The 13,817-nt window shown below is 45.2% G+C and overlaps 1 protein-coding gene and 2 pseudogenes across 1 annotated transcript; all 3 read right to left on the bottom strand.

Moving 5' to 3' along the window:
* Nucleotides 1-5,971: 5,971 nt before the first annotated feature.
* Nucleotides 5,972-7,792, bottom strand: LOC125542546 (LEAF RUST 10 DISEASE-RESISTANCE LOCUS RECEPTOR-LIKE PROTEIN KINASE-like 2.5). Its single transcript, XM_087546111.1, has 3 exons — nucleotides 7,768-7,792; nucleotides 6,447-7,512; nucleotides 5,972-6,353 (listed from the first exon to the last, which is right to left on the bottom strand). The coding sequence occupies exons 1-3, from the start codon at nucleotides 7,781-7,783 to the stop codon at nucleotides 6,248-6,250; spliced, it is 1,188 nt and encodes a 395-aa protein (XP_087402237.1). The 5' UTR covers nucleotides 7,784-7,792; the 3' UTR covers nucleotides 5,972-6,247.
* A 505-nt stretch (nucleotides 7,793-8,297) lies between these two features.
* LOC147978061 (LEAF RUST 10 DISEASE-RESISTANCE LOCUS RECEPTOR-LIKE PROTEIN KINASE-like 1.2) lies at nucleotides 8,298-11,110 on the bottom strand (annotated as a pseudogene).
* On the bottom strand, nucleotides 10,824-13,516 carry LOC147978060 (LEAF RUST 10 DISEASE-RESISTANCE LOCUS RECEPTOR-LIKE PROTEIN KINASE-like 1.2; annotated as a pseudogene).
* Between the last annotated feature and the right edge of the window lie 301 nt (nucleotides 13,517-13,817).

The following is a 13,817-nucleotide window of genomic DNA, read 5'->3' as shown; positions in this document are numbered from 1 at the left end:
CTTTCAAGCATTTTGAGGTCTCCAGCAAATTCTTCAGACGTTTAAGTACGTCTGGAGACCTGATCCTGCATAAGAGATTAGTTCTTTTTCTTCACCACCCACATCTGAAGTGGTGGCAAAGAGTTCATCATTCTATGAGATCCATAAGAGAAAGGTGGCATAGAAACTAGTCCACTTCGTTTCACATAAGAGGAGTTAGGGTAAGCATATGAATAAGCAAAGAAATTCTTTAAGGACTTATGAACATAATGGTTAGAAGAATAAAGCTTATATTCATAGCCCTTAGATCTTCCCTGCGAAACAGAAGTGTTAGCACGATGATGTTCATATGAGGATTCTGATCCTTTTGAGGAATTTGATCCACGTGAGGACTTGGATCCATATGAAGAATTTGGTCCGTATGAAGATTTTGATCTGGGGTTCCCATTCTTCATGGGTGGTGTCATGAGGACATTCACCTGAAGACTTTCAAGGCACCTTTTGGGAACCCAGATTTTCTTCATAGGGCAACCGTTCCTGCAGTTAGTGTCAACATATCTAGCAAATACTTCACCATTCTAATTTTTGAACAGCTTATAGTTTGAGTCAAATGACTCATCAGAAGAATGAGGAGATTCACATGTAAAGTCAGATAGAGTAGATGGGTCTGCTGGAGGTCCCTTTGCAGCAACCCATGACGTTTTGGGGTACTGCTCAGGATTCCAGTATGTTCCATCAGCATTGAGTTTCCTCTCAAAGGCAATACCCTCTTTCCTAGGGCTCCTGTTGATGATCTGCTTTTTAAGCACATCACAAAGAGCCTGATGCCCTTTTTCAGTCAAAGTTTTGGTGCGAACCATTTCTTCACCCAACATATCATCACTCTTATTAAGCATATTTTGAACCTTTTTCAAAACTCTTTGTTGTTTAGTGGCAAGGGAAGCAAGTTTGGTGTAGCTGGGTCCAAATTCATCACCTGATTCATCATCACTTGACTCAGACATGTAGCATTCAGTTACCTTGGCACTTTTTGCTATAAGGCATAGTGCAGAGGATGATGATTCTGACTCGAAAGTCATAGCCTTGCGCGATACCATAAAATCCTCAAACCAGGGATCACGGTCAGATCTATGACCTTCATAGACCTCAGAGAGTCGGTCCCAGATAAGCTTCACATGGCTGAGATGCATAATGTTCCTGAACTGATTTTGAGACAGACAAGAGCAGATGATGTCCTTCCCCGTGAGGTTGAGAAGTGTGTACTTGCGAATGTCATCAGCCTCCGCCATCTTGCATAGATCGGTAAGACCAATCTCAATGACGGACCACAACTCGTTGTTCATCGCCATGAGTCGCTTCTTTATCATGGCCTTGCACTTGGGATAATCATGACCGACAATGATGGGCATGACACAGTCTTCATTCCTGCGGTCGACATAACTAAAACTTCAGGCGGTTGAACCAAAATCACACAGAACAAAGGAGTACCTTGCTCTGATACCAATTGAAAGTGCGTTAAGTCAACTAGAGGGGGGGTGAATAGGCGATTTTTATGAATTCTTCACTGAGGAATTTCAGGGTGAGCAAATTCCTTAGTGAAGAACTACTTGCAGCGGAATAAGTACTCAGATGCAGTCATAACATAACATAAGCATAGACATCATGATGAAATGAAAACAAACACAGAGTAAAAAAAGCATAAGCACATGATAAACATGATGAAGACAAACAGACTGAAGAAATTGGACTGAAGAAATTGATGTCTTCAGTCAAAGTCTTCAAACAGATATGAACAAGCACACAACACAGTAATGATGAAATGGAAGGGTTCAGGAAATAGAACCAGTAGGCATGATGAAGACAGTGATTTGGTAGACCAGTTCCAACTGCTGTGACAGTTGTACATCTGGTTGGAGCGGCTAGGTATTTAAATCTGAGGACACATAGTCCCGGACACACAGTTCTCACCGTATTCTCCTTGAGCTAAGGTCACACAGACCTCGCCCAATCACTCGTGGTAAGTTTTCAGGTGACTTTCAAACCTTCACAAACTCGGTCACTCGGCGATCCACAATTTCCTCTTGGATGCTCTAGACCATGACGCCTAACCGTCTGGAAGATGCACAGTCTTAAAAGGTAACAAGCATCGGATCCACACAGGAACAATTTCTTCAGTGATGCTCAATCACTTTGGGTTTGTAGGTGTTTGGGTTTGGGTTTTCCTCACTTGATGATTTTCGCTCAAAGTCCTTGGAGGATGGGATGCTCTCAATGACAAGTGTTAGTTTCTCTCAGAGCAGCCAACCAGCTAGTGGTTGTAGGGGGCGGCTATTTATAGCCTAGGGAACAGTCCGACATGATAAGACATAAATGCCCTTTGATGATATGACCGTTAGGTGGGTAGATATTTTGGGACAGTTGGCGCAAAGCACAGCAACGGTTGGAAAATTGACTATATAATTTCTCAGGGCTATCATGATCCTCACTTGTAGGCAATCCGCACTGGCGAATTCCTAACGCCTTAGTCAGAACAAATTCCTCAGAGACCAGAAAAACTTCGTCTCTGTCACTAAAGAAATTGACTGAACTACATGAGATTTCCAATGGCTTCACTCGAAAGGATTGGTAGGTGTAGGATTTTGAGATTAGCATCACTTGAAAACTTTTCCTTAGTTTTTCCTCGACCCCCTTTAACAGTACGGTGTTTCCTATGACTCAAGAAAGAGAAAATGAAACTACGAAAACAAAAGTCTTCACGCTTCATGTTCCTCACATGAAATCCAATTCTTCACGATCACACCAATTTCTTCCCTTTCAAAGTCTTCAGAAATCCAAAGTCTTTAGTTGAAGACATTCAGTTTTAGGGGTCGACTGTCTCTGTAAATATCAAACTCCTCATAGACTTATAGACCTGCGTACACTCACAAATGCATCAGTCCCTTAACCTATAAGTATTCAATACACCAAAATCACTAAGGGGCACTATATGCACTTACAAATAGTCTGAGCCGAGGATTCGAATCTAGGGTTCCTCTCAGAGCACTTGGGTAAGGAGACACAAGTTGCTGCAACGACACCCTCAACATGGTCATGAAAATGCTAGTGGGCGCCGCTTCGCTGCAGCCAACCTAGATTTCATTTGGAACCCCGTTTACCCGACCCATGGTTGATTGGTCCACCTGGCACCCCTCGATGTTTTATGCTCTGCCAGACGGTGCCCAATGGTAGCCCACCAACTCTAGAGCCCGCAACCTACAGATCTGGGAATTAGATCTAGAATCTCGCAAAGACTGGAGTCACACTGTTAGGTTCTGCGAGAGGTGGTGGAGGAGAATAGGGGGCTCGTGGCTGCTGCGAGGGATGGTTTCCCACATGTTGCCCATGGGAGCGCGCGCGGAGGTCGGGAGGAAACACCGTGTGGGAAGCAAATCTCTTAGCTATATGTTCTAGTGTAAACTTTAGTGACCCCACAAAATTAGGAGCATGCACATATTTATTCTTAGAGATAGTACTAAGAGATAACTACTTCGCGTTAAAAAAAAGAGATAACTAGTTCAATAAAAACATACTAAATGGTAACCTATCTATTAAAAAATGACCCATTGTATAACTTATTCCATTAATCTATATCTATACCAATATAAAAAGACCCAAAGGGGCAAATCCAATTAATCTTGGCCATCAAATCATGTCAATCTAATGACCTAGACTGCTTCAATATCGAGCGCTCAACACATTTACCGTGCAGTTAATTTCATACCAAATATAGTGCTAATCACATAATAATATGCAAATAATATACTACTTAATATCCGTGTGCACTTAATATATTTTAATTACACATTGACTAGTTTCTCTAAACGTAAATACATGCATGTCATAAGAAAGCAAGGAGGAGAATGATCATCCAAAAGCGGAAATCCTATTTGTCACCGAATTGAGAACTACTCCCTCCGTCCCATAATATAGGAAGGAGGGAGTACCTTTGTGCCAGCCATGGGCAGTTCAAAAAGGCCGGCCAACCCATGGCTTTTTGACCGGCTTCAAATTTGTAGAGGAATACAACAAATGATACGTATCGCCACAGCGCGAACGGTAAAGAATGCTTGTGCATGATGTGGTTCGTGGCCCAGTAGCACCAGGAGACTAGGCGGATTTCTTTCCGGGTCAGGTAATGATGTGGTTTCTCTTTCAATTTTTGTTCCCTTAATTTTGTGTGTCCAGTTTTTTTATTTTTATTTACACTTTTCTTGCAATTTCGTTTTTCGTCTTTCTGTTTTTTTTTCACATTTTACGCTTTTATTTTTCTTCTCCATTTTCATATTTTCTTTTCCAGTTTCCTTCCATGGATTTTTCAATTTTTTTCTAGTTTCCATCGTGTTTTATCCTTTTTCTTTTCTTTTTACTTTTATTTCAATTTATTAATATTTATATATATTACAATTATAAATATATGATAAATAGTTTTTAGTTATGGGATGATGCTTTTATAAATATAGGATTACATAATGATATTTTTTCATAGTACAATGAATATTATTATTGATGTAAGATTTTCTTATTGCATGAACTTTTGAAAAATATGCGAACAACATTTTTAATGCAAAGAATTGTTTCTCAAAATTAGAGAATATTGAACTGACACTATTTTTAAATAAGGAAAACTTAATGTTTATTTTTTACATATATTAAAAAAACTAGTTAGATGTATAACTTTGTTGATTTCAATGAGCATTTTTTTAATTGCACGGATGATTATGCAAAATGTGTGAATATTTTTTAACCTAGAAATATTTTAAATAAGTGGCTCGTATTTGTATGTCAGGCACTCGTATAATCATTTGAAATATGAAAAAAATCAAAAGAATTAAAACAAAAAAATAAAGTGAAAAAAATCTAACGTTTTTGAGGGATAAATAATAATAAAATAGCAGGGTTAGACCCCAGTAGGGACGCTGTGGGCGAGAAGTGACTATTTCTTTTTTTGAGAATGCGAGAAGTGAGTATTAGGGGTAGGGTGCGAGCAAGGCTGCAATAAAATGAGCCACACGAAGAGATGGGCCCAGGCCCAATGATTGAAGATCCTATGTCGCTTTAACGTTGGGAAACTCAGTTCCGTGTTTTTATAACTGTTATCCTATTTTCATGTGTTTTGATTTTATTATTTATATCATATTTTTTATATTTTCGCCGAAATATGTAAAACCTTTACAAATTACATGAAGATATATTCCAACACATCTGAACAATTTTGTAAATTATACGGAAAAAGTTTTATGCTCCAATTTTTTTAATATGAGATGAACACTTTAAAAATAAATTAACATTTACTCTTGTTTATATTATGAAGTATTTTTAAACTATGTTTAAAATTTATTATCTTAATTGTTTTCATATTTCCATAGGAAAATATAAAGTATGGGTTGTGTGGCCGGCCCGTTATGCTTCCTGCTTCTAAGACGCTATGGTTTGTTTTATTTCGCAAAAAAATAGGTAGTCTATAACCCAAAACCTCCGACGTGGATCGGCGTTGCGCCGCCGCTGGTCGCCGCGGTCGCTCCCTTGCCGGCGCACGCTGCAGAGTGCGTGCGGCTACCGTCGTGACCCGCGCAGAGAAGAGCCTGGCCTCTCGTCGCGGCGTCTTCTGGCGCGTGGATCTCCGACCAACCGTTGCGGACCCGCTCGGCATTGGCGGCGGCGAGCGAGGGGCCACGGAAGCGATGTGCAAACCCTCGGCTCGCCAGCGGAGGGAGAGTAGTACGTGCGCGCAGTTGGGCGGTGGTCGCCGGCGAGGTTGCGCGCACGTGAAGGAAAAGCACGGCGCTACTTGATTGAGTGGATACAATCTACGGAGCGGACCAAGTAAGTATGCGCCTTCCGCTTCCACGATTTAATCTGCTTGCTATGAATTGGCATATATAACATCACAATGTTTAGACTGGTATATGCATCCGGGTTCTGAAATTTTAGGGGTTGTAGTTAGAGCCCAAATCGTGTGTATTCAGTTTTGGGGGAAAATTACAGTCAACAAGTCATTGGTAGCTGTCTGCCTCCGATGCCTTTTAGCAGTTGGAACACAACACTCATCAGAATTAGGACGCTGGCATGTGGATGCTCTTGACTCTAGGTCATGCATACATGGAATATGTTCTACTACAATGCAGAATTTCGCTGCGCTTGTTCAATTTCTCAATGTACTCTAGTACAGGCCATCTTCTCACAGTGTTGGAAATTAATGTAGGTTCTTTGATTCACATAGCATATCTGCTCAAAGAGCTGGCGATTTTTGTAGGATTTTTGAATTCACAAGGCTTATCTCCTCAGATTTGTTAGAACTTGAACTTTGTACATCCATATTGTGAGCTGAACTTTCACTGTAATGAAAGATATGCGTGTAGGTCAAGTTATTGCATAATCATTGTTGCACAGAAAAACAAAGGAACAAAAAATATGGGAGAATATCTTACAGCAATCCTGAGAAGTTTTGCTTTGGTGGCATGTCCATGTCATCTGAGCTTCTGTCGAACATTTCTAGAACTTTGGTTATGGTAGGGCGATATGCAGGCAATATTTGTACGCACCACAAGCCAATTAAGGTCATCTTTCTTGCGATTTCCTCAATTTTTGATGTGACTTCACATGCTTGTAATCCATCATCTTGCGCAAAGTGGTCGTAAATCCAGTCTGGAAAATACTTTTCGCTGGATTTTGCAACAATTGATTTTACGTTTCTCCTGCCTCCAACCATCTCCAGCAGCATCATTCCGTAACTATAAACATCTGACTTTGTTGAGACCACTCCGAAGCTTCGAGAGTGAACTTCTGGAGCGATGAACCCAATTGTTCCTCTAGCTCCAGTCATTGAAAGCTTGCTTTCTTTTGTATGACACAATTTAGCTAGACCAAAATCAGCAATCTTTGGGTTAAAATCCTTGTCTAGAAGGATATTTTGGGGCTTAATGTCAAAATGGACGATGCGTATATTACAGCCATGATGCAAGTACTCGAGGCCACGAGCAATCCCCACTGCTATCGCATAGAGCCTCTCCCATCCTAAAATTTCTTTGGGGTTCTCTGAGTAAATGAACTTATCCAAGGAACCGTTGGGCATGTACTCATATATAAGAGCTCCTTTTGATCCCTCCAGACAAAATCCAAATAAGCTAACAATATTAACATGAGAGTTCCTCCCAATGCTCATAACCTCATTCACAAACTCGTCCCCATTTCCTTTGCAGTCATGCAAGAATTTCACAGCAACCAGACGATCATCGTGTAGCCTTCCTTTGGAAACCTCACCATAACCACCTTTCCCAAGCTGATTGTTGCGAGAAGATGTTATCTTCATTACCTCCGAATACATGTATCTTTTTGGAGCTAGGGATCCATATGATACTATCATGGCCTCGTAATTCTTTTCAGTGTTGCTGCTAGTCTTCTTGCAAAGGAGAAACCATAGTCTTTTCCCCTTTCTATGCCATAACAGGACATAAATACATGTAAAGAGCAAGACTCCAGCTGCTGATGTCATAGCTGAGATTGAAGCAGATCGATGTTACTTTCTTTTCTAAACCAGGACTTATAATACAGTCATTTGGTTTCCAATACCATCAATAATTTAAATTTCTCAAGTGAGAGTTGCTTGATTCAATTTTTTATTGTAGAATCAATTCGCAGTGATTACAGATATGACTATTTTATGTTACTATTTCAACATAGAAATCACTGTAGTGGACTACCAATATTTAAATCATTACATTTGAGAAAATGGCAAAAGTTTGAGCATACCTATTAGCATACTCATCTTACTAGTCCCCTTGCTACCTGGAACATAACACATATAACATTTATGAGTAAAAGCAATGTTGTCCAACAGTACTGCATTGGTTATTTTTCAAAAGCAAAAGAATATCATTAACTAAAAAACAGAGTAAACTGGACAGAACACCAGCTATACTAGTAGGAGATAAAAGGAAACCATTTACAGCTAGTAGGTACGCGCATGTTGTGTTCATTTTTCTTGTAAATTCCCTCAACTTAGTGTGTCAAAATCAAAGAGTACTATTACATATGTAAACCCTGCCCACAGATGATGGACAAAGCGGTTAAGTGACCAGTGAGTTTCGACTAAAGTGGTTAAGTGACCGGGTCACACAGAAGACAGAACTCACCAGTAATAAGTCTATGTAGCAGTACTAAATTAGATTATTTTTTAAACGTGGGTTTGAACTACCTGGCATGGCTGTTGTATATGAGTTAAAACTCTTTTGAGGTAGTAGTAGTACTGGCATCTATATATGACGTAAAAACGAGGTGAATTAATTACCTTTTTCTGCAGGGGTGATAAATTGATCACCGCAGTTTAAGGGGCCGTCAGACGATCCGCTGGGACATTGGCAATCGAAGATGTCGTAGGTGGGGTTGATCCGGCAAAGCCCACCGGTGTCCCTGCACGCTGTGCACTCGCGGGCCGTGTACTCGAGACGAAACCCGCCCTCCATCAGCCTGTGGTAGTTCGCCCCGGTCGCCCCCGGCCGGGTACCCCAGCACCGGCACCATCAACACCGAGCAGTTTCCCGGCACCGGCGGCTATTTGTCGTCGGGCTTGTAACCCCCGGCAAGCCACGCGAACGAGTTGCTGTCGCAGTTCAAGGGCGCCCATGTAGGTGGCTGTGGCGCCGGCTGCAGGTCGTGGCAGTCGTAGAGGAAGAAGAGCTCCCGGTTGGCGGCGCTGATGGTGAAGGGCGCGAGGCCGAGGTCGGAGGAGACGTTGACTTGGAGCTTGAAGTCGCAGGTGCTGTCTGAGAGCTCGACGTTGGTGACCCGGAACGAGCTATCCTGGTAGGAGATGTCGAGGATCTTGTACGTCCGTATGTTGTCTTTGAGGGAGGCGGTGCCGTTGCTGTCACACCTGACCTGGAAGGCCCGGTAGCCGCACTCTGGCGGGTGCATGCCGCCGAGCCAGAACGGGTACTCGATGCGCAGCCCCCCGCACGTCGCCGGCTCGCAGGAGGTGGTGTTTCGGGCGTGGGTAGTGAGGACGGCACTTAGCAGCACTGTGGCTGCGCAGAGCACGGCGGCGGCCATCGGGACACGAAACGGATGCATCGGTCGATGCTGATACAACAGAATGGAAGATTGAAGAGGCTAACGGCTTCCGAAGGCGGAGAGAGGCAGGGCCGGCCCTGAGGGGGGGCAGCGGGGGCGGCCGCCCCGGGCCCCCAAGATGCAGGGGCCTCTCCTCAGGTTCACACTAGCCCATGGCCCAGGTATTCAACAGGATAGTTAAGGCCAAGTTCTGGGAAACAGTGGGCATTTCCAGGTAGACACGGTGCACGCGTAGACGCTTGCTCAAAAGGAAAGAAATATGGCATGCAGATTGCCCACGATCTCAGGACGCCACGAGCCCAGGATATCGCCCTGCCTTCTTTTCCTTCCATGGCTATGATCCCTAATTCTACCTGGCCCCGTCGCTCCAATTACGAATCGCGAGCGGCAGCCGCAACGCGACGACGCCTACGAACTCCGATCTCCAACCGCTGGATGTACATGCGTGCTGGCTAGACTACATCGCCGAGCACATCCTGCTAGTTGCCAGTCTACTCCACATCGGTTCATCGCCAAAAGCCCGATCACCGACCGACCGATGCCAGTCCGAGGTATACTACTGTTTTGAAATTCAACCACTTCCGAGTATACATGCTGGTTATCGCACAAAAAAATCAAACCACTTATGCTAGACATAATTAATTAGACCAATTATGGAGTGACTATCTTTCAGTTTATAGTACCTGTAGATTTTTAAAGCTGAAGGTTTCAGATTTGATTGAGATATTTTCATATGTCCCACAAAAAAAGGATATAGTTTCGTATGATTTTTGTAGAACATTGCTACACATTTATTTTCATTTGATTTGAGTTTAGAGCTCTTACAAATTTTCATTATGTTTATTATATTCGTGCTCACGCACATCATTACAAATTCAATTTCTTTGGATTATTATGAAATTAAGAAAGCCATGGTGTTAAATATTTTCGTGCATTCTACTAGAATCCATCCTTTCAAAAGAAAAAAAAAAGAAAAATTATACTTCTTTTAGAAATTTACTTATGAATTAATGTGGTGATGTGATCGTATATAATTTTATACGTGCAAAGTATGTACCTCTATTAGCATTGAGGGGCCTGCATTTTAGTTTCGCCCCGGGTTCCTAAATTCTTAGGACCGGCCCTGGAGAGAGGGAGGCCTGCAGCGAAGACCGGCAGTTGATGATGATGAAAATTGAGACGAAGATTGAAGAAGTATGCATGATTGCCGGATGTGTTGACTGTTCGTCGTCACGGAGGTGTTCACTGAAATGGACATCACAGCGGCACTCGCCGGGGGTGTGGGTGCTCAGGGCCCGATTGCCAGTGACCGGAGGAAGGTCCTTTTGGTTTGAACGCCTCCTTGCATACTGCTGGGTGAAAACAACACCAACCATTCCTCATCCTCCATTCTTTTCTTTGGTCGTTACTATACTAACGGCCTGAAACGGGTCCATCTACTTGGTCAAAGTATCGTTGTCGTCCACTCGTCAATTTTCCGGTTCCGGTGACATCAAAATCTTTGATTAGTCTATCTATCTATTCTTGCGATGTGTCATCTGCCGTGGACTAAAGCCTGACGGAGTGCCGCCTATTCCACTCCACGCTCTACCGAACCAGATAATCGCTCAACCAAGACAACAATCGCATTTCTAACTGCAGTTTATCTCCATGTTCTGGAAATTGGCTATGTATTTCAAGTTTTCATCAGCTAGTAGCTCTTCCTAGTGTAATTTTGAGTATTAGAATTATGTAAACTAATTTGGAGGCTTACCGGCACATGTCGACCCGAGCAACTTGCCGTCGGGGCAGAGACATGCGAACTCCCCGGCGGCATTGCTGTACCTGCACTGCACTGCCCCCCGCTCGCAACGCAGGCGTCGCAGTCCCCTATGCCGGTGCCCTCCCAATCCAGAAGGAACCCTGTCTTCAGGAGACGGCCGTAGTCGGCCGCCGTTGAGAACGCCGCCTCTAACCCGAGCACCAGCAGGAACGTGTACGTGCAGTTCCCAGTCGGGATCGCTGGTGGCGTGTCCCGGTCGTAGCTCCCGCTGAGGTATGCGTAGATGTTCCTGCTACAGCCGGGCACGCCGGTGGCGTTCACCTAGTCGCGCCCTCGTGGTTCCGTCCCGTTGCAGTTGGAGAGGAAGCACAGGGCCTGATTGCCGCTGCTGATACTGAACGGGGCGAGAGCTAAGGTGGGCGAGACATTGAAATCGGCGCGGCACATGCCGTCGGTGCCTGAGGCGACCCTGTTGTGGACGACGACCAATGAGTTGGTGGGGTGGCGGATGCTGAGTACGTGGATTGGGGAGCCGCTCATGGCCGTGGTGTTGCCGCTCATGCACCAGAGCTCGAAGTCCGGGTGGCCGCAGGCGGCCTCCGGCACGGAGCGCCTGGGCGCGCCGAGCCAGAACGGGTACTCGATGGTGAAGTTCCCGCATGGCACAGGCTCACACATGGCTTGCGCGCGTTGATGGAAGAGGAGCAGTGAGACCAAGATGGAGAGCAGTGAGGTTTGATACATGCCAGCAGTCTGAATTGAGTAGGCTGGTCTGCTAACGGGGAAGGATGGCGCAAACTCAATAGATAATATGGAAGGACGAAGATGACGTCCCCCTCCTCCCGCTCCGGCGACGCGCCCCGCACGCACGTCACTGGAGAAACCCTAGCACCGGCGGCGGGCCTCCCCTCCTCCTCTCCCTAGTTGTATTTGTGCCGCAGCTCCGAAGGAGAAGGTTGCAGTCGACCTGCACCTCGTCATCCTTGCGGATAGGGATGGACCGTATGTTGTATTTGTGCCGCAGCTCCGAAGGAGAAGATTGCAGTCGACCTGCACCTCGTCATCCTTGGGGATAGGGATATTATTTCAAACTTAGGCGAGTGATGGACTGTAGCTAAGCCTCTTAGTGAGATAACTTAGGCGAGTGCTGGACTGCAGCTAAGGCCCCGAGTGGGAGGGTTGCTCTCCACTCGGTAGGATTTTTTCAAATTTAGGCGAGTACTGGACTGCAGCTGAGTCTCCTAGTGGGAGGACATAGGCGAGTGCTGGACTACAGCTAAACCCCCGTGTGGGAGGGTCGCTCTCCACTCGGTAGGATTTTTTCAAACTTAGGCTAGTACCGGACTGCAGCTAAGCCTCCTAGTGAGAGAATTTAGGCGGGTGTTGGACTGCAGCTAAGCCCCCGAGTGGGAGGATTGTTCTCCACTCGGTAGGATTTTTTCAAACGAGTACCGGACTGTAGCTAAGTCTCCTAGTGAGAGAACTTAGGGAGTGCTGGACTGCAGCTAAGCCCCCGAGTGGGAGGATTACTCTCCACTCGGTAGGATTTTTTCAAACTTGGGCGAGTACCGGACTGCAGCTAAGTCTCCTAGTGGGAGGACTTAGGCGAGTGCTGGACTGCAGCTAAGCCCCCGAGTGGGAGGGTCGCTCTCCACTCGGTAGGATTTTTTCAAACTTAGGCTAGTATCGGACTGCAGCTAAGCCTCCTAGTGAGAGAACTTAGGCGAGTGTTGAACTGCAGCTAAGCCCCCGAGTGAGAGGATTGCTCTCCACTCGGTAGGATTTTTTTCAAACTTAGTCGAGTACCGGATTGCAGGTAAGTCTCCTAGTGATAGAACTTAGGCGAGTGCTGGACTGCAGCTAAGCCCCCGAGTGGGAGGATTGCTCTCCACTCGATAGGATTTTTTTCAAACTTAGGCAAGTACCAGACTGCAGCTAAGTCTCCTAGTGAGAGAACTTAGGCGAGTGCTGGACTGCAGCTAAGCCCCCGAGTGGGAGGGTTGCTCTCCACTCGGTAGTATTTTTTTGAACTTAGGCGAAACGGATTCGCGACTAAGCCCACCCACTAGGGGATTTCAGAAGTAAATAAAAACAACACAATCGAATGAGAGAACTGTAAGCTCTTGTCTTTGATAAACGAATTACAAAAGGTGTTTCTCATTACATTTTATTCGAACGAGTGCTTAAGTATAAAAGGGGCGGAGCAGCTCCGCGTTCCAAGCCCGTGGCTCATCTTTCTGATGCTCAATACTGTAAAGATGGTATGCTCCGTTGTGGAGAACTTTGGTGATGATGAAGGGGCCCTCCCAAGTCGGGGCAAGCTTGTGTGGTTTCTGTTGATCCACTAGAAGAACTAGGTCTCCTTCTTGAAAGGCTCGACCCCTCACATTTTTGGCGTGGAATCGACGCAAGTCTTGCTGGTAGATGGTCGACCGGATAAAGGCCATCTCTCTTTCCTCCTCCAAGAGATCGACTGAATCTTGCCGGGCCTGCTCTGCTTCCTCTTCGGAGAAGTGCTCGACTCGGGGTGCGTTGTGGAGCAGGTCACTTGGCAAAAAGAAAGGAGTTCGTCCGGTCGACCGATTAGGAGTTGTCCTCAAGACCCACAGAACTGACGGAAGTTCATCAACCCAAGCGCCTGCTGCGTGTTTGAGATCACGCATCAGTCGGGGTTTCAATCCTTTGAGAATTAGGCCATTGGCTCTATCTGCTTGTCCGTTTGATTGCGGGTGAGCGACCGAAGCATAGTCGACTCGAGTGCCCTAAGAGGTGCAGAAAGCTCTGAATTCATCGGAGTCGAAGTTCGACTCGTTGTCCGTGATGATGCTGTGTGGGACTCCATATCTGAACGTCAATTCTTTGATAAAACTGACAGCGGTGCTAGCATCAAGGTTCTTGATAGGTTTAGCTTCGATCCATTTGGTAAACTTGTCGACTGCAACGGGCACATGAGTGAAGCCGCTCCTGT

This window comes from Triticum urartu, chromosome 3A (genome assembly GCF_056163025.1).
Source record: "Triticum urartu cultivar PI428250 chromosome 3A, HENAU_Tu73, whole genome shotgun sequence".
Classification (NCBI taxonomy): Eukaryota; Viridiplantae; Streptophyta; class Magnoliopsida; order Poales; family Poaceae; genus Triticum; species Triticum urartu.
Note: the sequence above shows the minus strand (reverse complement) of the source record. Positions and strands in the feature narration are given on the sequence as shown.

Bases quoted from the DNA above. Each gene is read 5' to 3' on its own strand.
- LOC125542546 (XM_087546111.1), bottom strand. The intron at 6,354-6,446 runs GTAAGATATTCT...CTTTCATTACAG, and splicing joins CAAAACTTCTCAGGATTGCT to TGAAAGTTCAGCTCACAATA.